This window comes from Tamandua tetradactyla, chromosome 5, assembly GCF_023851605.1.
Source record: "Tamandua tetradactyla isolate mTamTet1 chromosome 5, mTamTet1.pri, whole genome shotgun sequence".
Classification (NCBI taxonomy): domain Eukaryota; kingdom Metazoa; phylum Chordata; class Mammalia; order Pilosa; family Myrmecophagidae; genus Tamandua; species Tamandua tetradactyla.
This window is the reverse complement of record NC_135331.1, coordinates 6,690,463-6,714,359: the sequence shown is the minus strand read 5'-3', so window position 1 is coordinate 6,714,359 and position 23,897 is coordinate 6,690,463. Positions and strand designations below refer to the sequence as shown.

At 48.3% G+C, this 23,897-nt stretch overlaps 1 protein-coding gene across 2 annotated transcripts in view; it reads left to right on the top strand.

The window, feature by feature from the left end:
- The window catches only part of TMEM132B (transmembrane protein 132B), a 403,264-nt gene that overhangs the window by 309,733 nt on the left and 69,634 nt on the right, over positions 1–23,897 (top strand). For both annotated transcript variants that reach the window (XM_077159552.1, XM_077159553.1), the window contains exon 4: positions 293–479. In XM_077159552.1, the coding sequence (XP_077015667.1) occupies positions 293–479 (187 nt within the window). The remainder of the gene's footprint in view (positions 1–292; positions 480–23,897) is intronic.

Here is a 23,897-nt window from a genome sequence, read left to right as displayed (position 1 = left end):
GGGTGTGGGAGAGTGCTGTGCAGCATATCCAGTCATGAAATACTGTCCGGTGCCTCATTCAGTGGAGGACAGTCGGGTTTTCACAGAACCCTGAAGGTGGACCGTCAGTGTGTTCCAAGGAGGAGAGGCCACCAGTGGGCAGCCCAGGAATAGGCTCTGTTTGCCTCACTATGTGCTTTGTTAAAATGGAAAAAAATCTGGTTGACAAGGAGGGAATGTGACAATTTATTAACCTCTTGACATGCTACATAGTGGGTTTTAACTTGCCCTTGAACATGTCTTTGTTTCTCAGGGCAAATGGCTCCTTGTACGAGATCTTGCAAGTGGACTTTGGAGTTGACAACAGCAGTGGCCTGGCTGGCGCCCAGCAGATCACCTGGCAGGTGGAGTACCCGGCGGAGGCCTCCATGAGCGAGCTTGTCGTCTCCGAGATCTTTGTAAGCCAGACCACCTTCGTGGGCATCGTCCCTCTGGCAATGGTAAGGTGTTGAGCCTTCAGGAAAGGGGTCACAAAGAAGTCACTTCACCCAACTTCAGTATTCAGAGACACATGAAACACTGTACTCTGCTACTCCCCCGGCACCTGATGCACATTGCTTAAACAAGGAAAATACAATGAAACTTCATTTTATTTACCTGCTTTCTGGAGTGGCTCCTTGGGAACTATTGAGACTCTGCTGTGTAAATCCCTTTCCATTTGTGGGTTTTGCTGAGCTGTTTCTTGGGGAGCCCTTGTGTTTTATTGCCATGTTCTGCACCCTTGTTAGGACCACATGCTGCCCTGAGTGAAGATGGTTTCGTTGGACAGCACGGGGGTTATGTGGTGGGAACAAAAGCTCTGCACGCTGAGTGACCGTCTTTTTGCCAGCCAGCTTTGCCCTCAGGGTCCCCAGGGGCTTGTGGGCTGGCAAACTCTAAAATACAGATGGAGCCCTAGATCCTGGGGGCGCTGCACTGCTGGGGTGGGATAGGTGCTTGGAGTCCATGAAACCGCTGAGCTGAAGCTTCACGCGTGGCCAGGATCAGGAGTCGTGTCCAAGAACAGGGTTGTGGATGAGGTTCCCAAGCCTAAAAAGGAAGGTACTGGTGGGTCTTGAGAATGATAAGCCCAAGGGACTGCCCCATTCTTAATTCCCCATGCCACCCAGGGATTTAGAGTAAACCAGGCATATTCTGCATGGGCGTGACCTTCCTTCCTGGGAACCCATTGTGGGGGGTCCACACCCTGATATCCTAGGCAAATCTGGGGGCCCTTTCATCACCCACCTCTCAAGGTGGTTTCCTGAGTCAAGACCTTGCATGTGAAAACCGCGCGTCCTGCAGCCAGCCCTGCATGCCCCAGGTCCTGTTGCTCAGCTCTTTTCTCTCCTCTACCTGACGCAGTTTTCCCTCCCTCTCCCGGGTCTGGATCCTCTCCCTCCATCAGGACTTGATGCTAGCGGCACCTCCCCTGCCCACCCCGGCTCGCGTGGGCTCTCATGCCCCGCCTTGCCCATCCCTGACCATCTTACTGCGTCCTTCATGTTCTTCCTGGGCCTTGCCACCTGTTGGGATGCCGGGTTCCTCATTGCTGTCCTCACCAGCAGGTGAGACGGTGAGGGCGGGTCCTGCTGCTCCTGTCCATGCAGGTCACTCCAGCACCGAGGACAGCACCTGGCTCTCTGTTACCCTGTTGGAGCTGCCGCCTGGGTGTAGGGGCCTCACGCTGCGCTGTGGGATACTGGCTGCTCTCTGTACTCAGTACACAGGTCACGGGGGTCTCACGCTGCCTGGTGCCACCGAGGGTGGGATGCAAAAGGACAGCGTCATGCCCTCGTGCCCGGGCAGGGCTGGGTTCTCCGGGGAGCTTGTGCGTGTTCACCTGCCAGGGAGCAGGGCACAGGCTGGGTGTGGACTCCGTGTTGGCACAGCGCAGCCCACAGGCCTGATCCAGCCCACCGCCTGCTTTTTGAAGTAAGGTCTTCCTGGGACCCGGCTGTGTGGTGTTTCTGATGATCTGTGCTGCTTTAATTGAGTATTTGATCAGGACATCACTTGTGGTGTCTCATACTAAATACCGTTCTGAGGGGCGAGCCTGTGCCTGGGGCTGCTGGGCTGTGGGGACTGTTCTCCTGTCTTGGGACAGCCTCTCCACAAACACTCCTGCCCTCTCTGGCTGATTGGGACAGCGTCAGGAGGGGCAGGTCGTGTGGTGGGAACGGGGCAGAGTGGGGGTGGGAGCGGGCTGGGGCTCTCTGCGGGCTGGGGTGGGAAGGGTGTCCTGCCTCCTTCTTGGCCTCCTGGCCTGGAACCTGGCAAGGAGGCCTGGGTGCAAATGCTTCTTTATTTCAGCCAATATCTGCGTGCCTGCCATAATGCCAGAGGGGGGTGAGCACAAAGGCTATTTTGAGATGCCTGTAACACGTGTAACGTGAGACGGAAATATCTGTCACTTCCGTTGGTGATGAGAGCCTGGGACTGCTAATTCCACTGGGGTTTGTTGCCCACATTTGTCATTGAAATAAATGCCTACGTTCAGATAGAGGTGAATAGAAGTAAAGATGTGTGTGTGTATGTGTCTGTGTATGTGTGTGTGTCCATGTGTGTGTCTGTGTGTGATATGTGTACGCATCTGTGTCTCGGGTACGTATATGTCTGTGTGTGTGGCTTCCCCCACAGTGTGCTGCCCCCCTGAATTCTAATGGTGGACCCCTTCTATGGGCCCAGTTAGGAACCCCACGGATTTTCCACTGGGTGTAACGGGAAGCCACTGGAGGTATAAGTTGGGGTGAAGTAGGCAGCCTGGTCTGATTCCCATAGGAAAGCACACCAGTGAAGGAACACTGACTTCAGACCCTAGAATGCTGTTAGCACATGTTTACTGAGCAGATATCATCAGGCACTGGGTGAGGCGCGGTGGCCTAGCTGGTGAGGACGCCACGGGCAGGGCCACTGGGAACATATATTTGCTGTACGATGCTGTGAGCCAAGAGGTGGAGCTTGGATGGGCCATGGAGCTCCCTAGCCCACCCTCTTCTCCGTTCTCATGGACAGCCCCCACCCGAAGCCCACCCTTTTCTCTCCTTTCCTGCTGATAGCCCTGCCCAAGCCCACCCTCTTCTCTCCATTCCCACAGACAGCCCTCTGCCCAAAGTGCACATCTTCTTTCTTTGATGACTGTCACAAGCTTTTCGGTCTCCCTGCGGGCATCCTCCGTTCCCTCTACTCCACACTCCATGTGCCTCCAGGAGTGCACTGTCTCCCATAGTCTCCCTGTCGAATCCTCCCTCCTCAGTGCAGTCTGCAGGGTGCTGCTGACCCTGCTCCCACCACTCCTGGGTCTCACCTCCCCACTCTTCCTCTTGCTCTGTGTAGTCAGATTCTTTTCTGCCCCAGGACCTTTGCTTGACCTTGACTTCTACCTAGATTTCTCTTCCTCCTTCCTTCAAGCTTCTGTCATCTCATTATTCCAATCTCAGCTCAGATGGTGGGAAATGCATCCTGGGGAGATGATGGATGCTTTTTTTTTTTTTTTTTTTTTATGTCTTTTGTAAATAAGCCTCTCACATTTGGGAATGGAGTGGAGGAGGGAGGGGTACCTTGAAGGTGGGAAGAGGAAGACAGAGGAAGGGAGGGCCTTTCCCAGCCCAGAATGAGAATATATGGTGTGCTGGTTTGCTACTGTTATGTACCACACATAAGCCATTTCCTTTTAATCCTAATTCATTCTTGTGGGGGCACACCTGTTGTTTGGGTGAGATCTTTTGGTTAGGTTGCTTCTATGGAGATGTGACCCCACCCATTCAAGGTGGGCCTTAATTACTTTAGTGGAACAAGGACTAGCAAATGCCAGCCATAAGCCTTCACGTGTGACAGACATTGATTGGCCTTCCTTGAGTCAAGGTAACTTTCTCTGGATGCCTTAGTTTAGATATTTTCATGGCCCTAGACTTGTAACTTGTCACTTAATAAATCCCCTTATAAAAGCCAGTCCATACCTGGCATATTGGACCCCAGTAGCATGAGGGAACCGAAACACATTGTCTTGAGTAGAGAGGGAGCAGCCATGCAGGACGGTGTATTTTATTGGACTAGCACAAGAGTAACTTGTTTCAGCATCCAGGTGGCTTGGCCAGTGGCTGCAGGTCCCTCCACTGGCCACAATGGAACTCCTGGAGTGCCAGGGCAGCCATGTCTTTTCTGGGATCAGTGTGCCTGCTGACCCCAAAAGACCAATGGAGAACTTATTCTTGTGACGCTCCTGCTTCTTGTCACTGTTTTTTTCATTCCTGCTATTGCTGTTTGTCTTTTTCCTGGTTGCTTCCCATATCGGTGGGACTCGGGTGGGGCAGCCTCTGTAGGCAGAGCCTCCTGCCTCTGAGCCAGCCCTGGGGGGTCTTTTACCCCGAGGAGCATCACAGAGACCCCTGGGGACCTGCCCCAGCTCTGGAACATCTCGATTTGTCCCCTAAAGTTTAGAAGGCCGTGAATGGCTCTCTTTCTTGTCCTTTGTCTTTTGTTTTGTTTAAAACTTTTAAAAATGAAATTTAAATGTTGCTTGAACATGTTCTCCTAAAACCTCCCCTGTAAGGTATGATGGTCTATTGACTAACTCCCACTTCCAGTCCCCTGCCCTCAATTCACTATTGCTTATAATTTTATATTTTCTTCCAAACTTTATCTTTTTATCTATATTCATACATGCATATGTGGCTGCAGAAAATACATGGCATTGCTGTGTGTGTGGGCGTGTTTTACAGCCAAGGGCTTTATGCTGTGACTAGCTCTTTGCAGTCAGCAATATGTTTTGGAGACTTTTCTGTGCCCATAACAATAGAGCTACCAAATCCATTTTTTTAATAACGGCGTGATCGTGTTCTATACAGTAGGATATGCCAGAATTTATTTGGCCATTTTCCTGCTGATGAATTTTACCATTTAGAATATTTCAATTGCAGTTGTTCCCCTTCCCCCCCTCCGCCACTGTGATGCATCCTGGAAAGCTCCATCTGGTTTGGGGGTGGAAGTGGGTTTTGTATCATGTGCCAAGTGGCAGCAGCCTGAAGCACAGTGATCCATTAATAATGCCTGCTTTGGGTGTGGGAAGGGGAGGTGGGGGTGGTTTTCACACCGTGGACCTGCCCGCCTGGTCCTGTACTGTGTTCTGGGTTGCCAGTGGGAATCGAAGTTGAGGGGAATGACTCTGAAGAGCCCGTAATTGAGCCGCAAGAAGTTCACTGCCAGTGGGGTTGACTTGGCCATGCTTTGCACGGCAGGAAAGAGAATTCAGTGTCTCTGTAAGTTATTTTTGTGGACCCCTCACTTCAGGATCCTACCCAGAGGGGCACGTCTGGACAGTTACCTTTTCAAGACCACACCTGGCAAGCGGTGTCCCGAGTAAACGTAGAACGGTTTGGTGTTTTATGTCTTTATATGTACGGGAAAGAGCAAGGTGTTCTGCCAACAGCTGTTACCTGGTCACGCACATATGGTCCCCTCTGGTTGATCCATCTGCTCACAGGCGGCATGAGCCATCTTAAATTGCCAAGGAGAACGTGTGTCTGGTGGGTCCAGTTTACAGGTGAGCAGACATTGCCCTCTGTTGCAGAAGATGCAAGCCCTGGGCCTTGTAAGTGTGCTGTGCGAGTGACTGTGGGAGCGGGGAGTGGCTACAACCCACGGCCTGGGGTGAGTCACAGCCCCCAGCTCGTGGTAGTTCCATCCACGAGTACCAGCAAGAAAAGAAAAGAAAAAACATCACCCTAAGATGTTAGAGCATTGCCTAGCACATCCTAACATGTAACACTGTAGAAGGGGGGCTCCCGGAGAGCAAGCTGGAGTCGGCCAAGTGGGAAAGAAGGAAAAAACAGAACAGATTAAGGTGTTTGGTTCAGCTGACCCGCCTCTACTTGGGAAAACCTTTGCTGACATATAATTCTGAAGGTGAGAGGGGCAAACAGACCCAGTGAAATGAGTTCAGGCAAGAAATGAGTGATTGTTTTACCGGGGAGAGTGCAGCGATGGAATGCCGGGTACGTGTGCGGCCGGAGCGTGATATGACAGCTTTCAGAGGCCCTGTGAGTGCCATCAACGACATATGTCACATAAGTGGCCGCTGCAGCCCCTCCATCCTTCCCTGTTTCTCTGAATTGCCTGGCTTTGCTGGCCTGTGAGCCTGGATGACAAACTCAAGAGCAGGGAGGTGAAGGACTTTCTGTTCTGGTTTTATACCTCCTTAAAGGTGGTAAACTCCTCAGGATGCTGTCCTGGGAGACAATGATCTTCTTTTTGGAAAAAAAGAAGAGATCAGTTTTACTGTTGATGGGGAGAACTAGGTTATTTATCACATCTTGGTGTTGTGGATATACAAGTTGGCTTTGAGGATGGGCTTGGCATTCGGCCCCCCGAGGCTGAGTCCTCTGTTTGGAAAAGCGCAGGCAGGGCTGGTGCTGCAGGCTGGCCTCTCTGCCACCGCGCTGGGCAGCAGGGGACCTTCCCTTCCCCATGCCTGCGGCATGCAGCGCTGCACACTGGGGAAAGTCCACCTGAGGCCCTTCACATCCTGTCTCGCCCTCTCCTTAAGCCGCGTGGCCCTCGGCAAGGTCTGCCTTTTGATACCTCGCTTATGTGTTTAATAGGTAAAATAATTCCAGCCGGAATAACTTGATTGCATTCTTCACGAGGATTAAGTGCAGTGTTTATCACGTTAAGTATATGGCACATGTTAAGGATGTCTTTTTATTCATTATGTCAGCATGCTTTAAAAAAAGGAGATACATAAGCATAGAGCTGAAATGCGAAATATTTAATACCGAAGGCCTGGGCACTGACCAGAGGAAACAGGTATGGTTTATAACTACACACAACCCCGCCCCCAGGGCGCCCCTGCTGTCTATCAGCCCCTCACGGGAGAACAGCAAGAAGATGTTCCTGGGCACTTTTTTGCATAGCTTATTCCAGAGTCCAGCAAAGCTTTCCCGAAATGGTTTTAACTTTGCAAACTGTCAAGAGGGCGTTGTCGGCTGTGTTAGCTTCTCTCCTCCGAGGGAAGGGACTCCGGGGGCAGTTCCCAGCGTGCCCACCAGATGGCGCCGGCAGACCAGCTTGTGGCCAGGTGTGCCTGGGCCTCTGCCCTCCCCCACCTCGCTCCCTCAGGCCTAGGCTTCCAGGAGTGAGTCAAGGGGGACCCCCTGCAGTCCCCCAGCACTCCCGGGCACCGGACAGCTTATAAGAGTGGTGCCATCCACCAGCCAACCCTGTGGAGGACTATATGCATATTTCCCTTGAAGGAAATTTGTTTAAAACGGAACCTACTCATTAGTAAAGATTAAACAACGTTAAAAAATCACCCCAAATTCCAGCACCAGAAAATACTCATAGTGCTTCTAGAGAGCCATTGTTCTGAGTACAGGTTCTAAGTCCACACGTGTACAGAGACCAGGATGGCTGGGTGGACAAATAGACGTGACATTTGGAAAAATGAAATCATGCTCTACCTGCTGTTTTTTTTTCAAATGCTAAATTCCCCCTTTTTGGTTATATTTAAGAGAAGATGGGACTACAGTGTGAAATTTCAGAAGCTTCATAAAACATTAGATGATTAGAAGTGTTGGTTTTTAAAATGTTACCATTGTCAAGAAAAAAAAGCCTGTGTTAACGTCACCATCATTCAGTGCCGCCACATCTCCTGCTACATGTGCTCTTTAGATGCCCCGGTTTAGCTTTAGTGCAGGATCTGTGCCGCCCACTGTGATATGTACTGACCATGAGTGCTAGTTAAAGTGAATTAATTAATACTCAGTAGAATAAACAATTCAATTCCGCAATTGCCCCAGCCACATTTCAAGTCCTTGGCAGCCACCCGTGGCCAGCAACCCCTACGGTGGCTAGTGCAGGCGCAGGGTGTTCCATGCATCCTGAAATGCGTGGGACGCTGCTGGCACCGATCCCCTCTCTGCTTTGGAAAATGCTAAATAGCTCTCTTAGCCTTCTCCCCATCCCCCCTGCCTAGATGTTGAATAGTTTAATGGGTTCTTTTACATTGCCAAAATTTATTATTTATGTTTGGTTATGGAATCTAATCATTCTGCTTGTTTAGTATTAATCCTTTACCCAAGTGCTATACTAAATGTACCCCCACCTGCTTCATCAGCTCCCACCGTTGTTCCAGAAAAGACTGGTATTTGCTCACTGCTGGCCTCTTTTTGATGAGGGCTTACTACTTCATTCCTTAAATCTTGTACAAAATGGGCAATCTTGTTTTGTTTTGTTTTTTTCCGAGCAGTGGGAAAGTAGGTTTCAAATCCTCAGGAAACCATGTTGTAAAGAGATGCACTGTCATCCAGTCTTTGTTGTTACTTTATAGACAGGCAGAGTGGATTTGGTATAATTCTTATGGACCCTAGGATTTTCAGGATGGCAAGTGAGCATTGGCTTCAACTTAAGGTCATCAGCTGCGTTAGCCCTTAGCAAGAGTTAACCTATCCTTTAAAGCTTTGAAGGCAAACATTGACTTCTCCTCTCTATCTAGGAAGGGCCTGGATGGTATCTTCTTCCAGTAGAAGATTGTTTTGTCCGTATTGAGAGTCCATTTTTCAGTGTAGCCATCTTCACCGGTTATCTCAGCTAGATCTTCCGGATAACTACAGCCTCTGCATCAGCACTAGATGCTTCACCTCGTGCTTTTTTGTTATGGAGATGGCTTCTTTGCTTGAACCTTTGAACCACCCTTTGCTAGTTTCAAACTTTTCTTCTGCAACTTCCTCACCTCTCAGTCCTCATGGAATTGATGAGAATTAGGGCCTTGCTCTGGATTAGGCTTCGGCTTAAGGGAGTGTGGTAGCTGCCTTGATCTCCTATCCAGATCAATAAAACATTCTCCATATCAGCAAAGAGATGTGTGTTCATGGAGCCGCAGTTTTTTTTAAAGGGGAATTTAATAAGTTGCTGGTTTACAGTTAGTTCTAAGGCCAAGAAAATGTCCCAGTTAAAACAAGTCTATAGAAATGTCCAATCTAAAGCATCCAGGGAAAGATACCATGGTTCAACAAGGCCGATGAAGTTCAGGGTCTCTCTCAAGGGGAAGGGCACATGGCGAACATGATCAGGGTTCCTCTCTCATCTGGAAGGGCACATGGTGAACATGGCGTCATCTGCTAGCTTCTTCTCCTGGCTTCCTGTTTCATGAATTTCCCTGGGAGGCATTTCCTTCTTCATCTTCAAAGGTCACTGGCTGGTGGACTCTACTTCTCATGGCTATGTTGTTCTGCTCTGCGCACTCAGAATCTCCCTTTCTTCAGAATGGTTTCTCTTTTATAGGATTCCAGTAAACTAACTAAGATCCGCCCAAATGGGTGGAGACACGCTTCCAGCTAATCCAGTTTAACAACCACTCTTGATTAAATCACATCTCTGGGGAGATGATCTAATTACAGTTTCAAGCACAACACTGAATAGGGATTAGAAGAAACGGCTGCCTTTACAAAATGGGATTAGGATTAAAACATGGCTTTTCTAGGGGTATATATATCATTTCAAACCCGCACAGTGGAGATATACAGAGAAGATAGAGTTTAACAAATGGTTTTCAGTGCTACATCATTATACTGATTTTTTCTTTTAGTCTCCAATACCTTATAGCAGCTGGAAGTAAAAGCATAAAATTTTGGAATTATAACCCATACCAGACTCTGAAATCTGTTCTACAAGTGGTTGTTGCAATGTACTTTAAATTTATTTCATTTTGGTATATGTGTTATTTTTCACAAAAAAAAAAAAGAAAAGAAAAAAGAGAGAAGGAAGAGTAAAGCAGAGAATATAGGATTTAACAAATTAGTATTACTACTGAATTATTATATTGATATTTCTTTTGGTCTCCAGTGTCTTGGAACAGCTAGAAGAAAAAATCATGAAACTGTAACCCATACCAAACTTTAAAATTTCCTTCAAGAACTCTCCCTTTGTATTTACAACTTGGATAACTGTTTGGCGCAAGAAGCCTAGTTTTCAGCCTATTTTGATTTTCAACACTCCTTCCTCACCAAACTTGGTCGTTTCTAGCATTTAATTTAAAGTGAGAAATGTGTACTCTTCCCTTTCTGCGAACACTTAGAGGCCAGCTGTAGGGTCATTAATTGGCCTAATTTCAATATTGTTGCGTCTCAGGGACTTACAGTAACAACGATTTATTTATTGCTGATGCTGTAGGTCACTCCTACACTGTCTAGAGCAGAGGCTGTGAAGCTCCGGTCCACATGCCCGAACGGTTTTTGTACAGTCCACAACCCAAGAGTGCTTCTTACATTTGTAAAGGACCAAAAAACCCAAAACCAAAACAAAGAATAACATAGGACGGAAAACTTTCGTGGCCTGCAACACTTTTACCGAAAGAAAAAAAAATGTTTGCTGACCCCAGCTCAAGTGGTCCCGCCTGGCTCGGTCCTCACTGTGGGACCAGGGCTGTGGGCTCCCCCAGGCCATGGCGCATGGCCGTTGCTGCAGCAGCGGGAGAAAGAGGCCTTGTCCCAGCAGCTACTGGCTCTGGCGTGGCGGTGGTGGGTCACTTCTTACAGCTCAGTGGACAGGACCACCCAGCCATCGGGACCACTGGGCGGGTGACATGACCAGTGCCTAGTGGGGACGGAGCTCTGGACAGGCCCTGCTGCCAACAAAGTCTCCGCTGACTGTGAAGGCCACTGCGACTCTGTCCTGGCTCCTCGGATGGACTGCTGAGCCGCGGAGAGACAGCGACTCACAGTTTGTAAAACAGGCCCCAGTAGAGTGTAGCTTTAATTGAGAGCACAGGATGGGAAGAGCCCAGTCACAGGAAAGATGAGTCACGGGGCTGCGAGAAGCGGGGCAGGATGGGGGTGGCAGTGCGGGATGGGGTGCGACCTCGGGGAGAGCTCAGCGGAGTCCGGGGCCTGCGGCTGTGCGGGAGGCCAGGGGTTGTGGGCTTCTCGGTGGCAAAGGCAAGAGGATGGTAGGGTAGTCTAGGAAGGAGGCAGGGCATATGCAAGTGTCCTTTCGCTGGGGAGTCTCTGAGGTGGTGATAAATAATCTGGGGACTCTGGGTCACATTGGGAATTAGAAATAAAGCCTCAATGGTCAGTTGTATTTCTTGTTATCTGAGATCCCTTTAAAGTTGCCTCCAGGCGAGAGGAAACGGTGAGCCCCATGGAAGTTTCTAAGAATAGATCATTTGATACCAGCCACATTTGAAAAGGCCACTTCCTGAGACCCACCCAGGTAGCTGCTGTAACCTACTGCTGATCATTTCAGAGGTAAATTATGCTCCTTGCAATGGGAGGCAGTGCGTGGGGCAGGTGCTCAGCGGTTGCTGGGTCGGCTCCATTATAGGTGAAGGCAAAGGGCCCTCAGGGAGTCTGGCCCCTGTCCCCTGGAGCCCACCCACTCCGAGGGAGGCAGCCCTGCTCCCTTCGGTCCCACTGGGGCAGAGAGGGGCTCTGTGCACAGCTGGTCGCCCCCTGGAGCAGGGAGTAGGCAACAGGGCTGGTCCCTTCTCTGCTGAGGTGACTGGACGGGACCCATAGCCACAGCCTCACCCTGGCCACAGCACGGGTCCCAGTACCACCCCTGAACCCAGGGAGGGGAATGCAAAGCCTTTCATTGCCCTTCAGACATGCTTGGTCCCGCTATTATCTCGATCTGAAGGACCCAGAGGACATAGGATGCAGGTCTTACGCCTGGGTCTAAGGCCGAATTATATTTTCCCCTCCATTGTTGGATTGCTGTGCAGTGTTAGACGCACTACATGACCTTTCTGTTTTCATTTCCTCTCTTGGAAATTCAGATTCTTCTAAGATTAACAGCGTAACTGCTTACTAAATCTTTTCAGGTAGATTAGTGATTCCTGGTTATAGACTTAGAACCCCCAGGCAGTGATAGAAAATTGATGCCTAAGTAGTATTATTGGAGAGTGAAGGGAAACCTGAGCAGAGTTTGGTGACCCTCCAAGGACACTTAGGCAGCACTGGCGGTTCCTTGTCCATGAGCTGCCCACATCCTTCTGTCCATGCCCTGCACCATGGCAGTGGCACTGAGCCCTGGTCAGCTGGGGCAGTGTGGGCTCTTCCTGCCTGGGGGTACAGCAGGGCCACTTGAGGCCCAGCACAGAAGGGGCCCTTCTCGCAATTTTAGTGCTTTCCTCCTTGTTCCCTGTGGTCTGCATGAGACCTGGGGAGCCCACCCTCCAGTGGGTGAGGCCCTGGGGAGCCTACCCTGCTGTGAGTAAGACCCTGGGGAGCCTACCCTGCAGTGAGTGAGACCCTGGGGAGCCCACCCTGCAGTGAGTGAGACCCTGGGGAGCCCACCCTGCAGTGAGTAAGACCCTGGGGAGCCCACCCTGCAGTGGGTGAGGCCCTGGGGAGCCTACCCTGCTGTGAGTGAGACCCTGGGGAGCCTACCCTGCTGTGAGTGAGACCCTGGGGAGCCCACCCTGCAGTGAGTGAGACCCTGGGGAGCCTACCCTGCAGTGAGTAAGACCCTGGGGAGCCTACCCTGCTGTGAGTGAGACCCTGGGGAGCCTACCCTGCTGTGAGTGAGACCCTGGGGAGCCCACCCTGCAGTGAGTGAGACCCTGGGGAGCCTACCCTGCAGTGAGTAAGACCCTGGGGAGCCTACCCTGCTGTGAGTGAGACCCTGGGGAGCCCACCCTGCAGTGAGTGAGACCCTGGGGAGCCCACCCTGCAGTGAGTGAGACCCTGGGGCCCCATCCTCCAGCTGCAGGCCACCTCTGGCCCACCAACCTTTCCAGCACTCGCGGGGGCTGCAGCCCACCCTCAACGGTTGGGCCTGAGTCACAGCCTTGGGGAGGGGGCTTCTCAGGTCTCCTCCTGCCTTGGACGCTCCTTCAGCCCAAGGGGCTGGGCTCCATCCACATTTGTTATATAACTTTACTTAGTGACTTTAACTGAAGTTTTTCCTGGTCAAATAACTGGTGTGATTTCTGTCTCCGGATACTTGGTGCCTGAGACATATGTGTGTTAATGTATGGCAGTAGCATTTTCCCGTGGTCTTGCTTCTGTATTGTGATCAAACAATTGCATAATAGTGACCCAGGGCCACTCTCAGCCTCTGTTTTCAGTGAATGGAAGAATAATTTTCTGCACGCTGGTTAGAAGCGTTGGAAGTGCTAGAAGGGATAACACCGTTTCTTCTGAACACTTTTTGATCAGATGGGCTGAAAGTTGTATTCTTGAGTGGGCTCCAGAATTCTTGGGGTGTGAATTTAGGGCACAGAGCCCAGGGCCCAGCCCCCCGCTGCAGGTTACAGGGGTTCAACCTTCCCACCAGAGGCCTCCCTGCGGGGGTTCCCCGCTCGCCCCGCGTGTCACCGGCTGCTCCTCGGCAGGGAAGTCCCTCGTGGGCAGAGTGGGCTGGGGCAGCCCCAGGAAGCCCAGAGCCCAGTCCCTTCCCAGTTGACACCGCTGCTGCTCTGTTTCTGCCATGCAGGTGGTGAGGAAATGGAGTCAATGTGTGTTGGCACAGTGACGTCCAGTTTCTCCTCTCTGCCTCTCATTTTTAACAAGATGGTGATCACTTTTGTAACCTGTTGCTTTTGTCATTGTTATATTTACGTGGGCTTGCTGCCGTCACGTAGTACAGTACCCTGGAATCCAGTGGTCCAGAGAGACCCTGTTTGTTGTCTCTTGTGCTAGCCGGTTCCTCCGGGGGATCGGCTGGGCCCCTCTGTGCCTTGTGCCGGGTCCCTTCTCCTGGAAGCAGGCCCCACCTGGGGCACAGCCCAGTGGGCACGGTGGCCACGCAGCAGGCATACAGGGGTCCCTGTCCCTTCTGCCCCCCTGCCCCTAGAGGATGGTAGGTCCTTTGTGTGCACTGCAGCCTCCTCCTCCTCGACCTCTCGGTGTCTCCTGAGTTTTCCACTCCGGCTTCTGCCTCTCTGCACCGTGTGAATACTCACGCTCACTACAGCAGCCCTTGAGGCACAGCCTGTGTCGTTTTCTGTACCGATGGTTCTCAGGGGAACAAGGATTGCAGTGTTAGGTCAGGCACCGGGTCGTGGCCGGCTCTAGGCCCTGGTAGAAATGTCGCCTCTCTTTAGCTTCCTCCAGAAACGCCACGAGGGAAAGTGCCGAACTTGTGCTGCTCCCGGCTCACGGGGTGCCGCTGCCTGGGGCTTCCCAGGCAGCCTGGGACACGGGCTTTTCCTCAGCATACCTGGACAGAGGGTGGCACATGGCGCCTCTCCGCGAGGCCGCGGGTGGCACTGCTGTTGCCCGCCCCATTGGGAACCGTCACAGCCGTCGCACAGTCAGCAGCTGTGGCCTGGGCGCGACCAGGGCTGCCCTGGGGGTGGGGGGAGACATGGAGAGGGAGACACTGGGCTGGAGAATAAGGACAGATGTCCAGCTCCCTCACACTGGCCTGCTGAGTGAGCACAACCCCAAATCACATTCTTAGAGGCTTTTTTTCTTTTTGGCGTAGAAATAGGTGATTTTGCTATTTATATGGAAATTGCTAGGAAAGACAAAGCAATTTTGAGAAAGAACAGAGTTGAGGACTTAACGGTATCTGATTTAAGGCGCTACCACAAAGATTCGATAGTCAGTACCGCGTGGCTCTACATAAGTGTGACACGTCCAGGGGCTGCGACAGCACCCGAGGGATGGGCCCACAGTCAAGGCCAGGTGATTTACCCTGAAAGTACTGAGATACATCACTGGGTAAAGGATACTTTCTCCAGCAAATTGTGCCAGAAAAATGACATTCATGTGAGGTACAAAGAACCTCAGTGCAAAAAATCACTCAAAATGCCTTATACGCCTACATATAAAAGTTAATACCACAAAACTTCTAGAAGCAAACAGAAAGTCTTCATGACCTTGGAGTAGTTAAAAGTTTATTTATGTAGGGCATGAAATCATTGAGTGATCTATAAATCCTGGAGATTGCAAACTTTCATTTTTGCTTTAAAAAAGTACAAAAACATTAGACCTAAAGGAAGAGTTGAGAACATTTAGTGATGTAAAAAATGCATCAATATTCAGAACTTCTATTCTTCAAAATACACCATTCAGAAAATGGAACTTTAAGCCACATAGCAATATGTATGTTTCACAAAGGACTTACATATTACCAAGAAAATAAACAGTCCAATTAAAGAGGGGTAAAAGAGTTGAGAAAAAACTTTACAAAAATAATATAGGAAAAAAAAACATGAACACATGGTCAGATGCTCAACATCATTGTTCGTTGGGACAACACAGATTAAACCGCTCTGTGATACCACTAGAATTAAATAGACTGACAGCCGCAAGTGTGGTGAGAACATGGCAGAAACGGAGCTCTTAAATGCTGCTTCTCTGGAGGATAAAATGATACAACTGTTGTAGAAAATAGTTCAACAGTTTCTTATGATGTGTTGCACTAACCCACACACAGGTTTGTGGCTGTTTTACTTGAAATAGCTAAGGGCTTGACGCAGCCTAAATATCCATCAGCTGGTGCAGGGACAGACAGCCTGCAGTCTGTCCAGACAGTGGAATGGACTACTGATAACCTCCTGTAACCTGAGTGAGTCTCAACTCCAGTATGGTGAGAAACAAGCCAGTTGTGAAAGAGGACGTATGCTGTGATTGCACGTCTGTGACATTCCAGAACACAAGGAACTAATTCACAGTGGCAGGAAGCGGGCATCTCTGCCTGGAGCTGGAGATGAGGGGCGCTCAGCTAACGAGGGGCATGAGAGAACTCTTTGGCGGGATGGAAATATCCATATTTTAATTGTCACAGTGGCTACCCTGGTAGATGTTTGTCAAAATGCACCACATTGTGAACTTCACATTTTATGTTATGCAAGTTATACCTCAATAAAGTTGACGTGAAAGTAAACAATGTGGCGTTTTGGTTAAAGGCAAGAAGCCATTAAAATGGTGAAAGCTACCACAGCAGTTAGGCTGTTGAGAGTCACACTGAAATAGGAGTTGACAATATTGTTGGACAGTGTCCTTTCAATTTTAGAGAAAATTGAGGAAAACAAAACAAGTAATGAGTACAGCTCTTTGGGGGTGGGGGATGGGTGTTAAGTGTGAGAATAATACCAGCTAAGAAAAGGGCAGGACTCATTTCACAGACTCTAACCCAAGCTGAGAAGTACATTGAGTTTGTGCAGAGTGATAATTTAGAAAGCAGAAGGTAAGGCTGATTCTCCTCTGATGCTTGTTTCTTTAAAATAAGGAATGCTACTGAGACGTGGTGGGTGATTAAATGAGGAGGGCACAGGCATGAGGTAAGCTGCCATGCAACTTTGAAACTCAGAGACTTTCAGAAATGACAACAGCCTGCGTCTTAGACAACGACAATGCCTGCGTCTTGGACAGTGACAACGCCTGCCTCTTGGACAGTGACAACACCTGTGTCTTGGGCAATGACAACAGTCTGCGTCTTGGACAGTGACAACGCCTGTGTCTTGGACAGTGACAACACCTGTGTCTTGGGCAACGACAACAGTCTGCGTCTTGGACAGTGACAACGCCTGCATCTTGGACAGTGACAACACCTGCATCTTGGACAAGGACAACGCCTGCATCTTGGGCAACGACAACAGTCTGCGTCTTGGACAGTGACAACACCTGCATCTTGGACAAGGACAACGCCTGCGTCTTGGGCAACGACAACAGTCTGCATCTTGGACAGTGACAGCGCCTTCATTTTGGACAACGACAACAGCCTGTGTCTTGGATTTCTGTTTGTACATCTGTATCTTTAGAGAAAAGTTCTAGCACTTATTTCAAGTTTATGAAAGAAATTGTTTTGACTGAAGTATAAAGAATCTCCCAGTTCAGGAATTTTATTAAAGCTGACAGAATCACTGTGGGTATTACGTTAGTTGACTCTCATGTCTTACAGTGATTTCTGTGTCCTCTTTAAGCCACACCTCTAGTCAGTTAGCTTTTATTTCATGTTCCTTATTTTTATCCCATTTCACAGAGTGCTAATGTCCCACCAGTCCCAACTTCTTTTTATTTTCCTGGACTGAACTTCACTGAACTTGTAATTAGTATATATTATTGATAACTAACTGCCTTGGATTTCAAGTAAAAGAACATGTTACTAATACTAGCTCAGACCTATTGGGAGCTTATATTCCCATAACACAAGATGTATGGAGATTGGCAGATGCCAATTTTGTTTCAGCAGCTCTATAACATCAGGGCCAGTTTTTCTGAGAGTCTCTTGGCTTTTACAGTATATGTGTTGCCTCAAGATCACAAAATGGCTGCTATAACTCTAGACATCACATCTCTGTTCTTGACTTGAAGACAGGCAAAGTGCTAAGGGCCTTCTTTTTAAAAAAATTTCACTTAAATGCGACATATATATGTCAGGTTGTTAGAACAGTACTTGGCACATTGTACCTTATGCTACCATTTACAAACATATACACTAAGTCCCATATATTACACATATACATCAATATATGCACACACATACATATATACATATTGTTATATATTTACCTTCTCCAACCTTAGAAGACCTTCCAGGCAGCCTGCCTTGCATGATTATGACTCAGAAGTGAACCATATGCCTGCCCTTCGAGGAATCATTTGCCTAGGGAACTGAGGTTTCAGTGATTGATTTAGGCCACTCTGATTCATCCCTTGGGGTTGGTAAAGTGGCCTACCTCCCTTTAGGTCAGGGGCTACCAGCTAGCTGAACAAATGTGTTTTTAGTATGCATAGGGCAGTGGATGTGGGGTAGGTAAGGACAGGCTCTGTGGCATATCATCTGGGTCAATAAGATATATGTGTATGTCTGTCTTCTGTCTGTCAAATGCCAATTCCAATGTCCTTCTGTTTAGTAGGACACATTTAGGGTGGGACAGGAAACTCTGCTCCAGGTTGGACTTGAATTCATTCATTTACTCAAAGACTATTTACTGAGAACTTATCAGGTTCTGGGAAGTAGTGGTACTGCTGAGATAACAACAGCCAGATGAACAGCCCGATCATTTCAAGGCCTGCCTTGTGCTGTGAAGGGAGGTAACCCATGCCTGGGGGTGGGGTGGGGGGCTCCTGAGATGGTTGCCCTTGGCTGCGGGGATGGTGTTTGAGCAGATCCGGAGCAGGTGTGGCTGAGGGCGGGTAGGGCAGGTCACTGATGAAGAGCCTCACCTGCAGTACAGGTGTGTGCTATGGCCTCTGGTTTCCGAGGTGGCCGGTCCTGTCCATAGACAGGCCGGTTTGCAGACAAGGGCTTCTATTTGGGACTAGTCCGGTCATTCCCGTCACCTCTTTGGGGGGGCCATGTAGGGCTTGCCAGCCTGTGTCGTTCTCACCTCTCTGGAGCCTGAGTCGGAGGCTGGGGCAGAAGGGTTTGGGAGGGTCCTGTTTGCTCTGCTCTGCCTCCTCTAGGTCAGCGGGCAGTGCTGCTCCCCTAAAGAGGGGAGAGAAAATTCCAGATCTCTAATCTATAGTCTGTAAAATCAGAAGGCAGAGCTAGAAAATTCTAAGGCAAAATCAACCTGGAATTATGGTGGGATGTGGGAGTTGTCAGCTGGAATAGCCTGGAGGCTGGACTGGGGGCCCGGGCGTAGGAGGGTGGGCGGTATGCCTGGCCGCTCTTCTATGATCTTGCTGCTAATCCGAATTCACTGGGGTCAGTGAATTCCTTCAGTTAGACTCCTGTGGAGGGGACGTGGAGACACACCTACCAAGTAACATCTAAAAACTTGCTGTTTCTTCACTCTCCAGGTGTTACCATCACCTTAAGAAAGTACTTAGAAATTTGGCCGAAGTGTTAAGTAGTCCTGACAGGGACACCTCCGGGGGGCCGGCCTGTTTTGTGCCAGACTGCCGAAGTGCTGGGACCTGGCGGTGTCAGCTCCAGGTCCTAACGGTCCCAGCAGAGGAGTCAGGAAGAAGCTGACGTGAGTCAGTCTGTCCATTGATCACCGTCTTTTCCAACGGTCCTTTCTCGAGCCCCTTCTCTGTTGCCACGGCAGCTCTCAGCGCAGAGGGCAAGTGAATGAGACAGAAGACTCCTGCCTTCCAGGGTACATGCGACCCCAAAATCTGTCCCCTTTACCTGTCACTGAAGGTACGAGGGTTTGAAAACAAAGCATGTCTAACTGTTGGAGAAGGAAGCCGTAGGGAAATGCCAGCAAGCCTGGGCCGGTCCTGGCCAGGTGTGCACAGCTGGCTGGGGCGGGGCAAGCGGAGTCACGATTACCCCCAGGCGAGTGGGAGAGCAGGTGTAGTCAGGAGGGGAAATGGTAACAGCCAGCTTTGCAGGTACCTGCGGGGCCGGCTCCGCTGCACAGGGCAAGGGCAGAGTCTCTGGGGTATTCTAAATGGGTGGCTCTGTTCCTAGGAGGAGCCCAGGGCAGGGCCCAGGGGCCTTCCCCTACCCGCGCAAGACAGGGGAGGGGCCGGGGCCTGCTGGCTGCAGGTGAGGAGCCCTTCTAGGCTTTCCATCCTGGGCCTGGGCCTCGGCTCCTTAACTCTGATGTGAGATGTGACACCCAAGTTAGAGCCGCAGGGAGTGCTCCAGACTGGGGTCTGCCAGGGGAGAGGAACGGAAACCCTGCTCTGGTGGGACCAGCCAAGCACTAACGCCAGCTACCGACTGGTGGCCCTTCCTGAGCCAGGGGCGGGCTCAACTCCCACAGAAGTGGGTGGTCTGCAGGGGTCAGGGGTCAAGGGGCACCTCTCCAGGGCTGTGGGGTCAGTGTGGATCGAGGCCAGTGCTGTCTGACCCTGGAAGTCTGGGTGTGTTCGCTGGCCTCCTCCAGAAATAAGAAGCCACTCTGCCCTCTCCTTCCTTAGGGTTTTTATAACCTTGCAAAAATCATTTCCCAAATCCATCAGGATGTATATAGAGAGAAGTTAGATGAAGTGTAGGCGTCAGTGAACATTACAAATCTAAATTGCTGGGTTCAGTAACTCTGTCTCTGTCCGTCAGTCATGCTTCACCTGCCTTCCTGATATAAAAACAACTCCCTAAATTGGAGTATCAAGTAAGGGCCTAGCTTCCTCCCATCTGGTAACAGGATTAGTTCAAATAAAAAAGAAACAACCACTTGTCTGCGTCGCCCACCCCTCCTGGAAAGAACTGAGAGGCGTAGAACCTGACAGCAAACTGCTTCTGGCCTCCTGCCCCCAGGTGACCCCTCTATCTCCCATGGAGGCTGCCCAGCCACCTGTGCCCCCTCATGACACTGCTTGGTCATCGCCCACCCCTGCCTGGCCGCAGCAGGGTCCTGGGACAGCTGCCCAGACCTTCATTCCTGGAGACCTTGCAGCCCAGCCAATGGCCTGTTCTAGAGCAGAGTGAGCTGTTGACAGTGTTTGAGAAGAGAGAGTTACTCTTTGGGAGGAGCTAAGTCAACACTCTTCCTCTGTCTCGGTTTTTATTTTTACTTATTTATTACAACCTGTGGAGTGTCTCAGAAAGGGGTGTTTACGGAGGGATTTGGGCTTATATTAGATGATTTTGGAAGGGCTCAAGGAACCAAAGTCTACCAGGAAGTGGGGGCGATTCTACAATTAGGTACCTTTTTTTTATTTTAACTTTTTTTATTGTATAGTTTAACATATACACAAAGCAAAGAAATAAAAAAGCAATAGTTTTTAAAGCATTCTTCAACAAGTAGTTACAGGACAGATCCCAGAGTCTGTCATGGGCTACCATACCATCATCTCAGATTTTTCCTTCTAGCTGCTCCAGAACATTGGAGGCTAGAAGGAATAAATGTTTTTTTATCATCACAATTGACTTCTTTTTCTTTTTTTTTTTTTTTGTGAAAAATAACATATATACAAAAAAGCAATTAATTTCAAGGTACAATGTAACAGTTAGTTGTAGAACAGATTTCAGAGTTTGGTGTGGGTTACAATTCTGCAATTTTAGGTTTTTACTTCTAGCTGTTCTAAGATACTGGAGAGTAAAAGAAATATCAATTTAAGGATTCAGCAATTGTATTTGTTTGTTAAACCCTACCTTCTCTGTATAACTGCACCATCATCTTTGATCATTCTGTCCCACTCTTTAGGGACATTCAAGCTATGGCCATTCTAACTTTTTCATGTTGGAAGGCTGTCAATAATAGGAGGTAGAGAGATGGAACTAACTATTGTTCTGGAGAGGCTGGGCCCTCTAGGTTTCAGAATTTATCTGGCCCAGGGACCCATCTGGAGGTTATAGGTTTCTGGAAAGTTACCCTAGTGCATGGAACCTTTGTAGAATCTTATGTAACGCCCTAGGTATTCTTTAGGATTGGCTGGAATGATTTTGGTTGGGGTTTGGCAAGTTATGATTGGTAGCAATATCTAACTGAAGTTTGTGTAAGAGTGACCTCCAGAGTAGCCTCTTGACTATATTTGAACTCTCTCAGCCACTGATACCTTATTTGTTACACTTGCTTTCCCCCTTGTGATCAGAATGGAATTGTTGATCCCACAGTGCCAGGGAGACTTTCACCCCTGAATGTCATGTCCCATGTAGTGGGTAGGGCAATGATTTCACTTGCAGAGTTGGTCTTAGAGAGAGTGAGGCCACATCTGAGCAACAAAAGAGGTCCTCCAGAAGTAACTCTTAGGCACACCTGTAGGTAGGCTAAGCTTTTCTGCTACATACATAAGCTTCACAAGAGCAAGCGTCAAAATCAAGGGCTTGCCCTATTGATTTGGGTGCCCCTAATGTTTGACACAGTATTAGGGGTTTCCCTGATGGTAAAGTTTCATATTTTTTCTCCCATTCCTCAAGGGATTTTGCCAATACTTTTTTATTATTTGGTTAATATATTCTGGGATGTATCCAGGCATTACATTAAGCTATACAGGATTAAAGGCCCTCATTCTTATTCTGGGCTCCCTGTGTTTGGATTGTTTAAATGAGCTATCTAGACAGGTCGAGTGAGATTATGTGCTACAGAAAATTTAGGTTCTGGACAAAATAAACCTTTCTTCCTTTGGTCTCAAAGAATACGTGAGGTTCTAAAATACAGCCAATGTCTTCCTTACCCTGTGTTCAGAATTACCTTAATCCTGACCTGATTGCCTTCGTTCTTATCTCTAAATACCAGGTTCTCTAGACCCCTGTTTTCTTATAAGCATTTTCTAAAGGGGACCATACAATAATCACTCTTTTGTTTCTGGCTTATTTACCTCATCCAGTGTCCCAGAGGTCATTCACATCGTTGCATGCCTCACGACTTCATTCCTTTTTGTAGCAGTACAGTATTTGATCATATGTACACACCATCATTCGCCAATCTCCTTCTCAGTCAGTGCATCCTTCAGCCACCTGCATTCATCAGGCATCATGTAGCATGTCCAAAGTCCACAGTCCATCAACAGTCTCCATTTGAGATAATTTCATTGTTCCCACAAGAAAGATAACCAATAAATACACCCTTACCAAATAGGACATTTAAACCACCCCTTAACCCTTGTCCCTCCCCTCATTATTTACCTCTGCTGTTGCTGTGGTACTGCTGATGTTTCCTGTTAAACATAGCCCATAGCATGCAATAGCAGTTTCCACTTTGTACCCTGATCTTAAACACTCTGAACAAGAATCATATCTTCAAAGTAGTTCATGAAAGAACTTATTTATATTTGTAGTGTCAATCAGTGGAACACATAGGTCTCCTTTCAATCATGTTTGTCTTCAGTATGGTTAGATTACTTATGGACCCATTAGAGAACCACCTTCACTTCTATCTAGTCCCTTACGTTTTCATTCAACCTCATTAGCTAACCATTCACCCATCTCTAACATCTGTGTATCTCTACATCCCTTATATTCTGTATTATAAGCCTCCGAATTTATTTTTTTTTGTTTAAGTGGAGTCATACAGTATCTATCCTTTTGTGTCTGGCTGATTTTACTTGGTATTATGTCCTCAAGATTCATCCATCTTGTCATGTCCTTCAGGATGTCATTTTGTCTTACTGCTGCATAATATTCTGTTGTAAATATATCCCACATTATTGATTTTTGCACATAATTTTATATCCTGCCACATTGCTGAATTTGTTTATTAACTCAAGTAACTTCGCTTTCTTCTCAGCGTCTTCCAAGTATAGGAGCATATCATCTGCAAATAATGAGAGTTTTACTTCTTCCTTTCCTATTTGGATGCCTTTTTTTTTCTTTGTCTTGCCTGATTGCTCTAGCTAGAAATTCTAACTCAATGTTAAATAATAGTGGTGACAGTGGGCATCCTTGTCTCATTCTTGATTAGGAGTAAAGCTTTCATTCTCTCTCCTTTGAGTATGATACTGGCTCTGGGTTTTTTATAGATGCCCTTTGTCATATTCAGGAGGTTACCTTTGATTCCTATCTTTTGAAGTGTTTTTATCAGAAAAGGATGTTGAATTTTATGAAAGGCTTTTTCAGCATCAATCGAGATGATCATGTGATTTTTCCCTTTTGATTTGTTAATGTGCTGTATTATATTAACTGATTTTCTTGTGTTCCTTGCATTCCTGATATAAACCCCACTTGGTTGTGGCATATAATTCTTTTAATGTGTTGTTAGATTTGATTTGCTAATATTTTGTTGAGAATTTTTGCTTCTATGTTCATTAGGGAGATTGGCCTGTAGTTTTCCTTTCTTACAGCATCTTTACCCGGTTTGGTATTAAAATGATATTAGCTCCGTAAATGGGTTTGGTAGAGTTCCTTTTTCCTCAATTTTTGGGAAAAGTTTGAGCAGTATTGCTATTAGTTCTTTTTGAAATGTTGGATGAAATTCCCCTGTGAAGCCATCTGGCCCTGGGCTTTTCTTTGTAGGAAGATTTTTGATGACTAATTGATCTCTTAACTTGTGATTGATTTGTTGAGATCTTCTTTCTGAGTCAGTTGTAGCTTATTTGTATGTCTCCAGGAATTTGTCCATTTCGTCTAAGTTGTCTAGTTTATTGGCA